The sequence below is a fragment of the Electrophorus electricus genome, chromosome 4, assembly GCF_013358815.1.
Source record: "Electrophorus electricus isolate fEleEle1 chromosome 4, fEleEle1.pri, whole genome shotgun sequence".
NCBI classification, from domain to species: domain Eukaryota; kingdom Metazoa; phylum Chordata; class Actinopteri; order Gymnotiformes; family Gymnotidae; genus Electrophorus; species Electrophorus electricus.
In genome coordinates this window covers 18,050,748-18,069,091 of record NC_049538.1, presented here as the reverse complement: position 1 = coordinate 18,069,091, position 18,344 = coordinate 18,050,748, and the positions used below count along the sequence as shown (strand labels likewise).

The following is an 18,344-nucleotide window of genomic DNA, read 5'->3' as shown; positions in this document are numbered from 1 at the left end:
ACTGGTGATGGAGACAGGCGGAGAGACTCAGTGGGCTGCTCACTTTGACCAGAAGTTCATAGCGTGGGATGCGCTGGACAGGCTTGATCATCAGATCCCCTAGTGCCTGCTTCTCCTTATTCTCCCGCATGCTTTGCTGCCATGGAGAGAGAACAATGGGGAAAGAGTCTATGTTCAAGCCATCCCCCTGAAGACTGGAGAAATCCCCCTTAAGACTGCAGTAAAACATCAGTAAGGCCTGCTAAGGCAGCCCAGTGCCTACGTCATTGCTGTTAATTTGAGAGGCTGCCACTAGGGGGCAGCAAAACTGTTTTAGTGGCGTGCCACAAACCCAGCTGAAGCTTGTTATTGTTATGAGAGACTTAATATTGTGAGCTTCAATACACTTTAATACTCTAAGAGAAGGACACATGGAAAAAGTAAAGAAAAGGCAACAAAATACATCTTCTGTTAAAAACCTTCAGTTTATCTTCCAAACCGCTACTTTATAAATTGTTGCTTTTCAATTTACATCAGATGAAAAACAGTTGCTTGAGTTTTCCATTTCCTTTCAGAGGATGGCAGGACAAAGAGAAAATAACATAAAATGTTTCCTGCTAAAAGACCATGTAATTATCAATCACTGCTGAATCCTACAGCTCCAGAGACCATGCCTTTCTACATTCCTTTCCCACTGCGAATCCCATGGGAAAAGCCTGCCTTCAAGAACACCAATGGAAGCTCACTCACTCACTTCACTCACTCACCTCACTCACTCATGAAAAGCTTACCTCTAAAAACTTCATAAACGCAGGCTTGGCTTCCTTGGCAACCCTCACTGCGTCTTTGGCATTCATGAAGTTATCAATATACGCTGAGTAAATATTGGCCAGCACTTCTTTGGAGAACTGTGAAAGGAGACAGAATAGTAACCATCAGTGTAAGCCATGGCTCAAACATCTGCCAGGGATCCGTGTCAGCAGACTCATTCGTTTCCTCTATAGAGGAAGTCGCCAACCCTACACTTGGATATTTACTTTTCCGTAGGTTTCACCCCAACCGAAATCCATCACACTTTATTTGGACAGTCAAGGACCTCTGAAGTCAAGGATGTGATGGAGCTGGCCAGGGGAGGAGCTCTACGAACAGGATGAGAGCTAAACTCTGCTGGAGGGCAGATCTGCAGGTCCAGGCTTGGTGACCACTGGTCCACCGTTCCAATGAGGGGACGCAGAAGGTTAGTGTGAGCTGGCTGCTGGGTCAACTACCGGTAAATGGCTGCTGTGCAGTGATGTACATCAAACGCTATTAGGAAAACTTACTGGGAATTACTGGAAAAGGACAGCCACACACACACACACACACACACACACACACACACACACACCTTTTTAGGCATGTCTGAATGGACAAATATAGGAAAGGTAGAGAGAGGGAAGGCATGTGGAGAGGGCATATGGAATGCTCGTTAACATCCATCATGCAGGAGACTGTGCACATGGGAGGGAATCAGCAGACATGAACAGCAGCACTGGAGACCTTCCGTAGAACGGGAGGAGAGACGAGGCCGATCTCGGCGTTCTCCAGGGATCGTTGCGTTATTGAACACGCCCTTTCTCACACCACCATCTGCCGGCCAATCAGGGCGCTTCATTCCGCCCCCACGTCTACCGAAGCATTCAGCTCTCCTTCCTTTTCACTCATCCGCCCGTCCTCCGTAATTCATGCCGTGAGCGGCGCGGCTCACGTTTGAACGCGGCGTCACGCGAGCGACTGCGCGTGGGATGACGCGCGAGCCGGCCGATTACACGCTTGCACGGCGGACTGCTCCTGTTACCCTCGCATGACGGGAACCTCGTCCTCTCCGCAGCCTGGCCAGAATAACTGGACTGTAACCAGCGGAGCGCTGAGAACTGTTACACCGAGCAATAACAAACTGTAATTAGTTCAGCTGCAAGACGACACACACACACACACACACACACACACACACACACACACACACACACACACACAGATACACAAGACATAAAAACTACTCGTTTCTTGTTTGTTCTTTAGCATTTCTGTGGTAGCGGTGCTGAGGGTTTGTTGTGAGGCTGAGGGGTGATGCTACCCCACAGTAAAGCCACTGAGGTGACGGAGATTAGAGACCCCTGCCAAGACCCAACAAAGGTATGGAGGAAGAGAACGGCAAGACAGAAAGAGAGAACGAGTGCACAGGAGAGAGAGATGGACAGATTTTAGATGGCAGGGGGTATAATCTTTTTCCTTACTGCCTCCTTTGTACACCCAGCAGGCCACAAAAGGGGTTCAGACTGCTTGTGCGATTGCCATCCAGCTACACGCACCGTCCGTGTGCGCCAGTCCACGGAACAGTCAGTTTCATAATTCACAAAGACATGTCTGGCAAGTCTTAACAGTTTCCGAGTTGTTCTTGCGCTCAGTGCCAACTCTATGCAGCTTTCACTGAGAGAGCTCCCTGTCTCAGTGAAGGTCCTGGAGGCTTTCAAAGGTGTGAGATAGGGGCAAGCTTGCCGTGCACAGGAAACAGAGATACGCATGCGACTGTGTGTGTGTGTGTGTGTGTGTTAGCCTACATGTGTTTATGTATTTTCTGCTTGTGTGTGTATATCCATAGGTCTGTATTGTATATTCTCAGGTCTGCTTTTACAGGCATATACTTGTGTGTATGTACGTGTGTGTTACTAAATGACAGAACAGCACCAGGGTTTCCAGCTTCTACTGGTCCTTGTAGGCCACACAGAGGCGTCCACGGTGCCTGTCTGGGCCACCCCGTCCCGGCTGGGCCCCATGGCCCTCACCAGGAAGAAATAATACACAGAAACCCTTGGACTTTACGACAGGCAGCGAACAGGACAGTCACGCCAGCCTGACTGGACCTCCCGGCCATCGATGTGCTCCAGGCCAGGGGCGCCTGCACTCATTACGCCCACAACGCTTCCTAATTACTGCCTAACGATCCTCCCTGCAGAGCAAAAGTTGGAGGACTCCGTGACTGATGACATCATCAATAATGAAGAGAGGCTCTTTTTTGAGAAAACAGAATTACATGAAACCCCCCCCCCCCCCCCCCAGTTTTTGGCAGATTTAATTAGAGATAAATGACTTCACCAAAGGCTTTTTCTAAACTTAGAGAAAGGCCATCTTGTAATGCATTTGGCAGGGTGAGTGGCTTCTTTAAACACTCTTTCCTCTTTCATGGAGCAACAAACACTGCTTCCACTAGCACCACCCCGAACTTAACGGCGGCGCCGTTTCGGCCCAGCGGAGCGACTCCTTCCCGCCGTGGCCGGTGCGTGTGTGCGGACACTCACCGACTGCAGGAGCAGGTGGCCCACGGTCTGGCGGTCATGCCAGTCGCTGACGCATGTGAGCACCTGCTCCAAGAAGTGCTCGTGGTGCTCAAGGATCTCGGGGATCTGGTAGAACATCTCATCCACCAGAGATGGGTCGCAGAGGGGCGAGGTCTCCGCCTGCTTCAGGGGCTTCATGTAACCCTGCAGGATGAGGGGAGGAGGTGGAGGCATTTAGACAAGATTCAACATTTTAAACCCACAATGAATTCAGGCTCTTCCAGGGGAATTCACTCAGGTGTGTTGGAGGCTCGCGAAACGTGCACAGGCGCCGCAGTTGTTCGCGCATCCATCCCGGGAAACGGCGGCTAGAAGGATGGCCAAGCATTTCGGCGTTTAAGGTTTCATTTCACCGTTTAGCCATGCGGCTCGAGCTGAACGCGAGAGTCTCTGCAGGACGCAGCGAGACATCCGTCGCCGTGCGTTCTTGGCTGTACACCTGCCAGCGAACGCGTCGGAAAGCCCGTGCTACTGCAGAGAAGAGTCTGTGCGCTACGTGGTTATGCAACGCGCACGCGCGCTTGCTCCGGCGCAGGCTCTGATGAAAGGAAATACCTCCCTCCTCTCATGGGACTTGAGACCCATCAGACGCGCTCGCGCTCTCCCCCTCTTGTTTTGTCTCAGGCCCATTTTCGCTCCCCTTTAACCCGCCATCCTTTCGTTTCTGTCCTTTTCTTTCAAGAGCCCCCTCTCTCCTTGTTATAAGAGCTAAACTAAACAAAGCCATGCCGTTTTCTTCACTGGCCTTTGCCAGGGGCAGTCGGAGTGGTTGCCCGAGTCACATGACCTCCATTCAGTGTTTATGGAAAGTGCTGCTGGAGGAGCGCTCCTGATTTAGCTGGGAACGGAAACACAGCGGGCGCGTAGACGGCTGCTGGCACTGCTGGCTAAAGGGGACCGTCTCACTCACTGCCGCAGTGGCTCGGCCAGCTCTCAGCGTTCCGCCGCAGAAGCCCCGCCCCCCCGTACCTTGTAGCCATGGCGACACTCCCGCAGCCAGCGCGCTCACTGGAAGAGGTGGCAGTGTTTCTTTACGGCGCGCGCCTTCCATTTTCGGGACTTTTTCTGTTTGTCTGTGCTTCTAGCATCCATCCCCCCCCCCCCCCCCCATTTCTCCTCTTTCTCGTGCTTTTAGCGAACTACAGTGTATCCCGAGGAGGGAATGATGGGATCTGTGTATTCCCAGTGACTGGGCTGGTCTGACACATCGCGAACACTTCACACCCCCCTCCCCACACATCTCCGTAACCCTGACTGAGGTGCATCGTTATTCAACAAATAAATACTGTGGCAAAGGCCTTTACTTTGGAAAGCAATAAGGAATCACTAGAACTGAGGGCTGTTAAATCCGTGTGCGTGTCAGTGGGTGACTCTGGGAAGGGCAGAGGGGCGAAGTGTTCCGCAAGCGTAAATGTTTTTGATGTGTGGGACAGGTGGCGCACCTGGATCAGGGTCCGTAGAGAATCCACATAAGACCGCTCGGTGTCCAGCAGGGTCATAATGACATGTCTTCTCATATCCTGTGGAGGGACACAGCACATTGAGACGTCATATAACTCCGATCCCGCAGACACACACACACACACAAAATCTAATCACACCATCGTGCACTTAGGTGTGCGCGCACATGCACGCGCACACACACACCACAAATATAGACAGTATAATGATGCGAACTGGCTTGCGTTTAATCAAAATAAGAGTTTCCTGTTTACTCCATCATATCTGCACATGGAGCCAAATATCTGTCTGCTTCTTAACAGGGGTTGTGATGCCAGTGCACTGGAGCAGCGCTGAAGACCGTAGCCCTGCCGTCACTAATGGATCGGCCGTTCCCTGGTCATACACGCAGTACGTGCTACTTACAGTACATTCATGGTCATTTAAGTGGCACACTTGAGCTGTGCCGGAACGGAGTTTAAATAATGGAGAGGCAGTTGCTAGAAGAAGCCCGAGGGGAGAAACAGGGAGAACAGAAAGAGAGCGCGAGAGAGAGAGAGAGAGAGAGAGAGAGAGAGAGCGCACGAGAGAGAGAGAGCGCGCGCACATGTGTGTGAGTGAGAGTGTATGGTACAACCTGTAGCTGGGAGGCACGGTTGTTCTCTTTGTGGGTTCATGTGGTGTTAACCACATCCCCACACTCAGGTCTCTGTTCTGTAATATCGCGGCCTTGCGCCGGGCTGTGTTCGGAGGACCGACCACACCTGACCACACACCGTTCCCAGGAGGACATGGGGGCAGCCAGCTGATCACAGGCATGGAGCACTTCAGCTCGATGCTACACCATGACGCATCGGGCGCTCACATCCACTCTATTCTGAGGCATTGTTACCTCCTCTCGCTCCGCGGAGCACGCTGAGGAGGCTGGTCACCCTGCCGGCCGTGTGGAGGAGGCCGGAGCGCGTGGAGCTAGGCTGCCATATGAGGACAGGCGAGCAGCAGGCTCTACTCAGAGCGGCAGATTAGTAAATGTTTGGAGTCATTTAAACACGCTTCAGCAGGAGGTTTGCACAGCAGGGTAGACAAATAGATGACTAAACACAGCACATGGCCAGCGGCTCGCCACAAATATCACCAGCATAGACGAGTGAGTCTAGAGGGAGTATAAAACAAACACACACACACACACACACATACACAGACACACACATATATATATATACTTCTGTTAGGGTGCTTTTTACCTGCACAACCTGAACTTTGGTCTAAATAATAACATCCCACAATGGCCTAGTAGCCCCAGCAGGAGGAAATATGTGCCCATGGTACTAAAACTAATGGGGGAGAGTGTAAGTGAGGGAGCGAAAGAGACAGTATATAGTCATACCAGATGGTTCTGCGTATTCCTGAGATATCTGTCAAATGGCTAAATGTCAAAGGACATCTAAAGAGTTTTGGAAAGGTTCTGATTCTCATATCCTCTTTCTGACAGTCCACCATTACGTAGACATTGTATAAAATCAGAGCTACTATTTAAAATCAGCAATCTTTCAAATCATGAGCAGAGTAAACGTGTGTCCAACAGGGGCATGAGCTAATCACTCTCCCCTCAGCACCCCACCCACACACACATACACACACCCACACACACCTCCCACTTAAACCACTAGCATCAACCTTTCACAAAAACACTTCATCTTCATAACTGAAGGAATGGTTTGAATCCAACCTGTTTACCGAGCGTAAACAAAACCCATAGGCGCCCGGCTTACGTAACCTTACATAACCTCGAGGAGCGCTTTGTGCACTTACGTACTTCAGCAAATATCGCTCCCTGTGTAATACATGGGGCGTAATTAAAGTGGTTATATTAGTCTGAAGTGTGTTCCTCATGCAGAGCGGTGTGACCCGGGCAGAAATGGGAGCGCTCTTGATGTGCCTGTACCACCACTCCATGTGGCCTAGAGAGGGAGAGAGAGAGAGAACACAAGGAACCGTAGACTCCTACCAGCGAGGACGAGGAAGAGGAGGGGGGGTGGGAAGCAGACAGGACGACGGACGGACCTGTTGACAACACCAGGGCGGATGGGTGGTGAGGGTGCGTGGGTAGCAAAATAACATGCTTCGCCCCCTGAGGTAAAAACCTTCGCCAGGGTCACATATGAAGCAAACGAGCGGCGGAGCCGTGCAACTTCCGAGCTTGAATTCTGGTCGGAGGGCCGTGTGGGAGTGATGTTAAATATTCACGAGGGGTACTTGTTACGCAGGATGGCGTGGGAGCAGGCAGCATCGCGAGCTTGGCCTGCTGTCCGCCAGAGACGGACACGGTGCCAGCACCGTGCGACCAGGGCCAGTCGGCCCATGACTCGGACGTCTTTCGAAGTGCAAAGAGCAGCCCTGTAGTATTTGTTCTCCACTTCTTATAGTGCGACAGGATCACCGCGGTGCTACTGCGTGTGAGCTGCATTCAAGGGGCGAATGGAATGGAGACCTTAAAATAATGAAACTCTCAGGAATTTCATGCTATAGACTGATATGGACTGACATTAAATATAGAGAGGGTACAAGCCCTCTACACCACGTCCACCTTCCTCCGCAACGGGACAGACAGGGACGCGCTCCAGGCTGGAGCGACCAAGCGGAGCTCCTTACAGTGCCTGCCATCACTCTGCCCCTCTCTCCAGCAGCCGATCGGGGAATGTAGCACACGGGTGAGAAGAACGCCATCCCGGGAAGTCATGGGAGAGTGGCCTGGGTAAAATGAAAGCTTGCGTGGCGGTACTCGTCAGCGGGACCAACTGAACACGCAGGAGTACATGTTCATCGGACTGGAATAGTAGAAGGAAGCAAAATACATTTTACGGCTCGCTTATGTTTTTCGCCTCCTGCCTTTGTAATATTTATCTGTATTCGATTAGTTACCCCTGAGTCTTGACTACCGAGTTAAATAAGGGCAGATGCACTTCAGTCTGAAGAGTATGCCTTGTTCTAGCCTTGCAACTGAAGAGCACTTATCAGGTTAAGCTTATTAAATACAATCAACTTATTCACGTCAGTTCCTGCTGTTTGTGTGTAATGTCCAGAGTTGATCCATTTATGTCGTGAGAGGTAACTCAGTTTGCATGGCTTGTAATGCAGGAACAAACCATCATCGTCGTCATCATCATCTGCAGAGTACTACACAAGTCCAACATTCCCCAGCACTAAAGACCTGAAGAGTGTTGGTAATTATGTGTACATGGAGGCCGTATGTAAAAGGGGGTGCTAATAAACGCAAAAGGGGTGTCCGTTTGTCTAGTTCTGGTGTAGCCCTAAATGGCAGCTTTCCGAGGCCAAAAAAGAGAGGCTGCCGCTTTATAAAGCGCGCTTGTGTGGACAGATGTATGCACCCGGTTCCTTTCTGAATCTTTGCTAATGCCTGAGATCTGCTTCTGCTACTGATCCTGTGCTGTTCGGAGACCCACAAAGTGTTCCGCCTCATGGACAGACTGCTGTTTACTTTCTCCTGTAAGCCATGAACTCAAATCTCCTCTTCCTTGTCTGGGAAGGTGAGAGCTTCTTTCAAACGCCAGACAGTCATCACCTTCTCCTTGTGGTGCACTCAATTGCAAATTAGACAGATTGGACCGCCAGCAGCCGATCTGACGGGCCCAGATTAGGTTTGCTATATTCAGTTCCTCAGCAAAATGACATTGGCGTTCCCATGGAACAAGGATGCCTCCACCTCAGGCTCGTTAGTCGACAGGGAGGCCGGATGCAGCCAGCAGGCCCCTGTCCTCTCGGCCCATCCAGCTCGCCCCACGGCCCGCCCTGGTCTCGGTGCGGCACGGAGCCGCAGCCTCAAGGGCCAAGACCGAAGGGAGGTGCGCCAACCCAGGACCAGGGGGATGGTTGGCGCACCGCCTGCCTGGGCCTCGTTGGTATGGTGGGGCTGGCATCTGGTTCTGCGAGAGAGCTCATTTCCTTCTAAAACAGGCGCTGGAGGCCTGAGGATGTAGTGACTTAGTAATGCTAAAGTACTTCTGCCAAACTTTACAGCTGCAATAAAGTGAGTGCGTGTGCGTGCACACACAGTTGCATGTACACACGCAAACACGTGTTTCAACTACCCACTGCTATCCATTTTTCACAGCTTTCACAGTTTTAAACCTTTCACAGCTTTTATAGTTTTATAGTATAAATGCGTTTATAGTAGCCACAGAGCAACACACCTGGAATAACCGATACACAACCTTCAGATCTCAAGTCAACTGCACTTCTTGCTGGTCCATTCTAAACGCTTCTGGACTGCACTAAATATATTTATTTGATTACCAACCAGTCATGCGAGAGGCAGAGATAAAGTAACCACTCTGAATCTGTGGAAGAGGCTCACACACATGGCAATGCTTGTTAGAGAAACATTACACTCCAAGGTGAAGGGGGTTAGGGGTGTGTGGGTGTGGGGCCAAGCTGTCGGAGGAATATTCCGATCCCGAGGATCCGGAGCACTTGTGGCTGGCGGAGTTGCCTAGCGCCTGGATCGGACGCTGGCACTCCTGCCCCTCCTCCTCTCCGCCGGTCCGCAACTCCTGCTGTCGTCGTCCCCTTCGCGAATACCTCCGTGACGGGCGTCCGTGGCTACGGAAGCGAAGACACTGCTCCCAGTTGCCAGGTTTTCTGGTTCCTGTTCTGAGGCTCCAGCCACCTTCCGAGCCAGAAGGGGTGCTGCTCAGGCTGCGTGCCAGGAATGACAATCCAGGTGGTCATGTGCGACATGCATGAGCACAGGTCCCTTCTGACCCAACCGCGTGTTGTGCCCGTTACCGATGGTGGGTTTGTCCCCAGGCCGAGACCTCGTGGAGAGAACAGCGGAGGGACATCAGTGCAGCAAGTTGGTCAGCCTCCATCTTCACACTGGGGAAGATGAAATCAGCACAAAACCAGCATAACACCAGCGTCATGCCGAGAGCCCAGCCCATGCCTAATTCTCCTCCTGCGTTCCAGGACATTGTCTGTGTTTCTGCACAGAGGAGTGATGCAAGGAGAGAAAATCTTACTCTCACGCTCCCAAGGAAGCCGGCTTTCCATCCGGCCAGCGGGGCACAGCCAGGATCACTGGGAACTGCCCAGAGAGAGTGGACCAGAGGCCCCGTGATGCCTCACGACCAATCAGACACCTTTCTGCCTCCAGCTGTTCTCTGCGTGCTGGTGCCAGACTTCCAGGCCTAGCTGGACGCGCCAGTTAGTTTTGGCTATCAGAGAACGTCCAGACGTGGAAGGGAGTATGAGAGACTAGAAAAATGACAGGAATGGGGGGAAAAAAGATGAAATCGAGCAGTGAGGAAAGATGAAAAGAAGAGAAAAGCCCAAGAAAGGAAAGGAAAAACTCTCCATTTTCACTGTAAATGCCATGGGAAATCTCACATCATCTCACTGGTCCACATGATGTGAAAGAACACCATATCACCTCTCCCATCCCCCACACCAGCAGGACTGAACCATTACCTCAAGGGACGGGGGCGGGGAGCAGTAAATAACAGAACACTAATACCGCAACAGTAATAACATTCACAAGGCAAGAAATGTGAATGTTATTACCGTTGCAGTATTAGTGTTCTGTCATTTGAGACGTGACGTACATTGAACATTGAAATGACTACTGAGAAATCAAGGTATATTAAGAATTTTTTTTAAAAATACACATCTCAATCACATGATCAAGCTAGCTAAACAGCATTCAGTGGGGGCACCTCCTTTCCCTGGGCCCACGCAGACAGGTAAATCCCATCTGTGCAGATTAGCAGTCAGAGTTCTCAGATTTGTTGGAGTTCCAATCCAAAATCTTTTCCTTTACAAACCTACTGCATCTCCATCCCTACCGTTTCCACTCCATTAACCGACTATTTTCTCATGAGCACCACTGGAGATGCTGTCTTGAATTGGTGCCCTCTGACCCAGTGGTTTGACACGGTGGGCAGTTATTGAGACCGAGTGCGCATACGGTAAAAACAACATGACAGCAATATCTTAAACACACCGAATTTGCATCACAAAAGCACACAGCTGCTACACGGTACTGTGTATTTAACATGATACGGACACAGTAAACCCCCTAAACCACCAGTGGGCCTGGATCTTTACACACACGCCATACACCATCGCATTACCTCTACTGACATCCAGCATCAAAGCATCAGATTTAGGGGACATGCCCTGTGTCTGAGTGGTTTAGCTGCAGGAACCGAGGAGCGTCGTCGAGTGACCAAAGCGTGAGTGTGTGGGAGGGCGTTGAGCAGGGCGGGGCTGTAAACAGACAGGCAGGCAGGCAGGCACGCACGCACACACACAGGAATACAGTACGGGGCAGACTGCTGGCTGATTGGAAGTGGGAGGGGCTGACTAATCACATGGTTCACCCGCTGCCGAATTAGTCGGCTCTAATTCTATTAGGGGTGCGGGGACAGAAGGCAGCCTAGTGCAGTACTTACATGTGTGAGAAACACCACACACACACACACACACACACACACACACACACACACACACACACACACACACACACATGCCATACCACAGAGAGAGAGACAGAGAGAGAGAGGAGCACCACTCAGCCCTGTTCTCTCGCCCCCTGTGTGAAGCGGAATCCTGTTGCTACACCTGAGCAGAAGAGGCTGGCTGAGGAGGAACAGACCACTGTCGGGTTTCTGACCGAACACCCTCTGCTGACACTCGCTCTCCGTGTTCCTCAATCCTTCCCTGTCATCCCATCAAAGCCTCCGCGAGACGAGAGCCGTGCTGCGATGAGCGCGGCAAAACCAAGAAGAAAACGTACAAATCCTGAGGCCAAAACCACGCAACAGGTGTTTTCGCTACAGCGGTGGGCCGGTGCCTGCCCGGACCACTCCGGACGAAGCCCCCCCCCTCGCGCTCACTCGAGTCGAAAGCATACCGACTGCGCAGTACCTCTGTGCCGGTCTGGGAGCTCCCCGCTCCGGCCGCACTCCTGCAGGGCTCGGCGACGGTGGCAGGCTCCTCTCCGCCCGCTCCGCCTCGCCCTCCGCCCCCGCCGTCCTCCGCGGCGCCCTCGCCGCACTCCTGCATCTCCTCCAGGGCGATGGTGAACTGGGCGAGGGTGCGCACCATCTGCAGCATGCGGCCCGCTCGTTGGGCTCGAGTGCTCCGGCCCGGCTTGGGGTCGGTGCCGCTGCAGCTCCAACGCCGCCTCCCCGGGCCCCTGGCTAACTCCCCCGCCGGCACGCGCACCCGCTTTCTCTTCCCCCGAGCGAGGCCCCAGGAGTAGGTGCGACAGGCAGTGCAGCGTTCCGGATGACTCCCCCTCCCCGACCCGCAGCCTCCCGGGTGCGAATCTGGAGCTTTTTTAAATCGGTCGTATGGGACTAGGTAACCCACAGCCTCCTTTCTTCACTCAGGCAGAGAGTGAGAAGGAGAGAGACAGGGAAAGACAGGGAGGGAGGGAGAGAGAGAGAGAGAGAGAGAGAGAGAGAGAGAGAGAGAGAGAGAGAGAGCGAGCAGCGTACGGATTCAGTCCTCCTCTCCTCTCAGCCTTTAATGAGAGGCAGCAAACAGGGCAAAGACCGAAAGCAGCTCACCAGCAGCTCTGAGCAGCCGAGCACCGAGCGCGGCACACAGACTCAACCAATCAACATCAGATGCAGCTTAACCCCCCCCCCCCCCCCCCGTGTTTTTCCCCTGCACGCTATATTGCTTCAGCCTAAAGATATCAACACTGCCGTAAGGGGGAGGGGCGCCCAACATCGCTATGGCAACAGCAAGGCGGGTACTTTAGAAAAGCGGTTCATACGCAGCACATATCCCACACACAATTACAAATGCATGAGCATAACACATAGCAGTGAGTCAGCAGAGGTGTGTTATATTTACTCACACACACACACAGAGCAGAAAAGAGACTATTACTACATATAGTTAAAGGGGTGAGGACCCAACCGTGCAGTCGTGTGTAAGTACTAGGCTGAAGAGGAAACTGGTGTTTTAAGATACTTTTCCAATGCATGGTACCGGAGCTGTGCTACTCGACTCAACCGGACTTTTGTAGTCCTGTAGAAGACAGAATGTAAACAATAGAGCACAGCACAGCAGCACTAGCTAGTTCATGTTATCTGTGACACATCTCCCTTGGCCTGACAGTACAGCGACTGTTCTGTCTGATCGGCTTGTTTGGGACCTCGATGGAGGCCAAAAAAGTACCAGGTACAATCCACGACTTTTCCAGATGTTAAACCAAAAAAGGTGAATCGAGGTGAGTCGGTACCATATGGTGCAAAAGGGTGGTGTGTTAGATCTTGTAGTACAACATTCTGCAGGCTTCACTCTATAAAAACTAGGGAGCGCTCAACACCAGCTGCAGCGTTTCTCATCCTTCACAGAAAAATGATGGCGCAGATATAAATTCTGGACTTGACTGCACCAGAACAACCAGCGAGTCATGCCTCGGGTTACCAAAAAAAGTGTTATATTACTTTCACGTCAGAGAGCTGCTTTCAGAATCTCTCAGATCCAGCAACTGTGTGCGCGCGTGTACACACACCAGATCAGAAAGCCCCAACCAAAGGTCAGTAGATGTGCAAAATGAACCTTTTATCCAAGTTGCCATAGCAGCAAGAAGGTTCACCGAAAAACCAAATGCAGTGCAAGTAATTGCAGTGAGAGGAGCTCTTCCCACAAGCCCCCACTGCAGCCTGTGACTCTGCAGCCGCCGGGGCCCATGTGCTTCAAGGTGGGCTGAGGCATCAAAGGGCAAACGAGGGTAGCAAGGAAGGGAAGACAGATGCCAAACCAAAAATGAGCTGGCGTTACGAAACCTCCCCAGGAGAGGCTAGCGCCTTTCATCATCTGAAGAGTACGTTTGATTTTTTGGTTTTTGATGCTTTCGCTTTGCCACGACCCTCTCGTGTGAAGTTCATGGCGGTCTCTGCAGGGAAGCCACAGTGCGCTTGCTCCGTAGCACTCTCCTTTCCCGGTGGAGTGAGAGGAGCCAACGGGAAGGGCCCGGAATTGGCCCAGGACACCATGGCTGACCAGCTCTATGACATACTCGCTTTTCCTTTGATCTGGTGGCCAATTACAGGACCTGAGAGAACACAGCCTTCACAGGTTTCTCAGGCAGCCTAGTGGCCTTGCAAGCAGGTTACGTCGGCAATGGCTCACGCACACGATGGCCTAGGACGACCGTGCCTTTTGGTATTACTCAAGGGCACCTCCTTTGCGCCGCTGTGTGGAAAGAAAGGCCCTAAACAACATAAGATCCAACTTGCCGAGTACCGGATCAAAGCAGAGTGGAGCATCACTTCCTGAAAGGCCCCAACGCTCGAGCGTCCATCGCCCTCTCCCCCCTGCCATAACATTCTGTCTGATCCTGACTGGAAAGACCACGACTGGCCAATCACGAGCAGCGAGCTCGCTGTGAAATGCCGTTTGAATGTCTTCAAAAAGGACCGAGGCGAAAATCACTCCAGACCCCCCCAGACCCTTTTTTGGAGACACAACCTGAACGCTTCACGATCAAGGGATGATGATGTGCTCGTAATGTAGTCAAGAAGCAAACATTTAATCTACCTGTGAGAAGTTCAAATCTGATGAAAGGCCAAATGGAAAATGCAGCATTTGAAGGATGAAAAAGGATGCGTCTAAAATAACTCCCTGCCCCCCATGAATGTCCCCCCAACCCCTCCCAACGAACGTCCGCCCAATGACCTAACGGCTAAATTCAGAATCACTGTTTGGACAGTGTTCTTGGGGCTTATGATCCACTGCTCTGACGAGCTGTCCCGCCCTTGCAGTGGTCCCACACGGCTGCGCTGTGACTGGAATTCTGAAATCCTGGGCTTCCATCTGCCAGGATTGAGCCTGAACTCAGGGGCCTCGGCGTATGGCCACGCTACCGGACTGCACTGACTTTACCGGGCTGCAGGACGGGCCGCCTCTCTCTGCTTACACACACGAGCTTTATTCCACTGGAAGGTCAATGAGTGGACCCTCTCTCTCTCTGTCCCTCCCTCTCTCTCTCTCCCTCCCTTTTCCTCCCTCCTGCCCCCTTATTTAATTTCTATGTATTTTCGCTCTCAGAGCGCAGCAACGTTTCCAGCCACAGCCTTCTGGGGCCACTGAATCAGAGGGGTCACGACCTGGGAAGTGTTCTTTCAGGGACATAGTGCACAGAGATTTAAGAGGAGAGAAGTAAGCAGAAAGAATGAAAAAAGGCTAGAGCCTCGCAGGAGAGTAAAACACTTTATTTTGGAGGAATGGTACACTAGATGCCAAATGCCCGAGTCATAAAATAAAAGTGTCCATATGACGGGACTTAAAAAGAGCTGCAGCACACTTGACTCTTTTGTCATATCTTCCCATCTCTCACTTCCTGTCCCTCCCTGTTTTCAGTTGTCTCTCTATAATTCTCAGAAAGTGAGAGAGATTGAGAGAGAGAGAGACAGAGAGAGAGAGAGAGCATTTGTTTATCAAATCATCTATTCCAAACAAAGACAGCAAAGTATGAAGGCTAAATATGGTATGGATGCTGATGGACAGACAGACAGAAAAGCTGTGGGAGAAATTGCCCTTGGATATGTGAAGTAAAGCTTATGACTCCATTAGAGCCAGCCTGAGATACAGCGCAGCGCACCTGGCACAGGCCATTAGGATCTAAAGATATAACGACCTGCACCCAGAATCCGCAAAAAGCCTTCATTCCGGGATTCCGCCATAATGCTGCGATGAAGAATGATTGGGATAGTGCCCAAAGGTCTTGTCCTAGTAGGGTGTTCCATTATGTATTTGGATGAGTTATTACTATGTGCTAAATGTTCTTTGCTGCATAGTGGGAAGACCTTATGTAACACTACTTGTTATGTGTACAATAACAACAGATCTGTATTTAACCTAACAGGATTCAAGTAAATCAGAATTAATGAGGGAGATTTTTATATATATATATATATATATATATATATATATATATATATATATATATATATATATATATATATATATATATATATATATATGAGGCGAGAGCAGAGAACATGAGGAGAACGGAGTAACGTGCGCCATAGCACAGCACCTGAGGTTGCGCTTGCTGATCGATCCCTTGCACCCGTAACTCGGTCATTTCCATGGCAACCCATCCACCGCGGCGTTAAAACAACCCCCCCCCCCCACCCCGTCCCCCTTGATCGGCTGCATTTATCTGCCTGCCTGCGTGCGTCAACGAGCAGAGGAAGGGACAGCCGTGGCCGCGAAAAGCGCGTCCCCTTCCAATACCTGGTCCCATTAGCCTACGGCGAAAGGCGAGAGCAAACAACACCGCCGAAGGATTCCGCTGGATGGAGCGTGGGGCTTCAGGATGCCGTTATTCTCGCCGTCGCCAATTAAAATTTAAAAAGCATGTGCGTCAAAGGCGCAGGTAAGCAGCATCCCATCAGCAACCGTAAGTATCCACAACACGACAGAAAAAACAACAACAAAACAACAACCCATTGGCAGTTGATGCACTGAAGGCTTTAAGTGCTCTCTATTTCCAGCTTCCAAAATGCATCATTACACCAGTAAAAGTCTCTGAGCTCGGTAAAAGCCCCATTTGTCCATTACACGCAATAGAACTCCTCTGATGAAAATGTACGTGAGTTTTGTAATGGATTCTGTATTCGGAGCCCCCCCCCCCCCCTCAATGACGACAAATGAGTTTGGGCGAGAGTTCCGGCGACTTGGGAGCGCTCGCTGGTTGTTAGGGGCAGGAGCGTGGAAGCTCGCCTCTGCGCTGGAGAGACGGGCACGTAGGAAAGAGAAAGGCGGCCTCGACAGATCAATGGCGAGAACGCTTCGCTTCATGGCATTATGTTCTCATCCTAACAGTTGTGCGCGGCTGCACGTAGCACTTTGTCATCATCAAGATACGTTGAATCACAACACGGCAGGGCGCAGCACACCTGCTGCTTTAAAACAAGGCATGCAGAGCACACACACACACACACACACGCAAAAGCACATGTGAGTCTATATTAAGACATAAGAGCCCTATTCTCCAGGTTATTTGATCTCTCTCCCCGTCTCAACCACGCCCCCACCCCTCTGCCCGCACACATCACTCTTTCATCAGAGCACCTGGCAGGTGCTGCTGACAGACAGCCTGGCAGTAAAAACTCCCCGAGTGCAATAAAAACTCCAGACCACGCTTTAGTGGCCTTTCGCCACCAGGGGGTGCTAGTGAGCTCCAGAGCAGCAAACGCACATACTAGAGCCATTAAAATTCGAATAAAAATAAACAGGACAGGAATGTAGCAATATGTCTGCGTTTATATCCAACTCGCACTCCCGCATGTATACTGGAAAATGCTTTCACCACCTACACTGCACCTGGACCAGATGTGCACATGCAGGTACAACATTTCAGGCTCCTCTGCAGGACGGTAGGTGTCCACGTGGAGGGATGCTCACCACTGTTTTACAGACGGGTTACGGTCAGGGCAGCTTGGGTGGAGCAAGGAGACAAAACCGACGCCGGATCAGTCAAGCACAAGAGCCGTGCTGTGAAACGGTCACAGGGATGGGCGGAGCAGCACGTGGGAGGGGCAGCGGGGCAGGTACTAGTGGGCTGGCGAGGCAGGGAAGAAGCTGACACTGGCCTCTATTGTTAAAGCAAGGGGGAATAACACTATGGAGGTTAAGCCATATGATATCATGGGAAGTAGGACTGACGCAAGTGTAAGGCGAGACGTGGGACTCGCAGACGGGCGTGTGTCCCGGGCAGGCCTGTGCTCTGAGCACTGTTTCGGCCACGCCGGCAGACGCTGGGTTAAAAACGCCAGCACCCAGGATTCAAACTTGAGCTCGTCACTCAATAGCCATTGTGAACGAGTCTTATAAACTCACAGAGTTCTGCATGTCCAGCTTTTTTTCCCCCGTGGGGTGATATGGGGCATAGGAGGCTTATTACACACACACACACACACACACACACACACAGAGTAACAAAAGAAGAGCAGTGCTAATAAAATGGGTAAAATATCAGGTCATGAATGAAGATTACTGGGAAGGTGTGCGTGTCTATATAAGGTCTAAAGATTAAGAACAGTCAGGCTAAACATTTGGTGACCCCATTCATTTCAAGGCTCATACCAAACAAATCCAGCAAGATACTCATCAGTGTATGAGGCAGTCAAATAGCTCACTGCTCCCTTAACCCAAACTCATGGCCGGAAATTCCTCCCTCGTCTCTCTCCCCCCCCCCCCCATGTCTCTCTCTCTCCCACCTCTTCTTTTCGTTCTCCTCGTGAGAAACTCATATCTATTTTTAGGGCCTGGTCTCTTAACAGGAGGAAAATGGAGGGAATGTGCTCATCACTTTTGTGCAGTTATCTTTTTCATCTCTTGTAGGAACACAGAACCATGGTCACTCACAATAAACAAATGTATTTCTCTCTGCCTAGAACATCCACATGCGTGTCTGAACTCTCTCTCTCTCTCACAAACACACACACACACACACACACACAAACATACAAGTCAGACTAAGTTTAAAGGAGTAAAAAA

The 18,344-nt window shown here is 51.2% G+C and overlaps 1 protein-coding gene across 4 annotated transcripts in view; it reads right to left on the bottom strand.

Annotated features, from left to right (window-relative positions):
* Positions 1 to 18,344, bottom strand: part of LOC113576977 (rho guanine nucleotide exchange factor 17) — a 55,859-nt gene that overhangs the window by 9,340 nt on the left and 28,175 nt on the right. For all 4 annotated transcript variants that reach the window (XM_035525034.1, XM_035525037.1, XM_035525036.1 and 1 more), the window contains 4 exons: positions 4,799 to 4,876; positions 3,318 to 3,500; positions 771 to 887; positions 44 to 136 (listed from right to left, as the gene is read on the bottom strand). In XM_035525034.1, the coding sequence (XP_035380927.1) occupies positions 44 to 136; positions 771 to 887; positions 3,318 to 3,500; positions 4,799 to 4,876 (471 nt within the window). The remainder of the gene's footprint in view (positions 1 to 43; positions 137 to 770; positions 888 to 3,317; positions 3,501 to 4,798; positions 4,877 to 18,344) is intronic.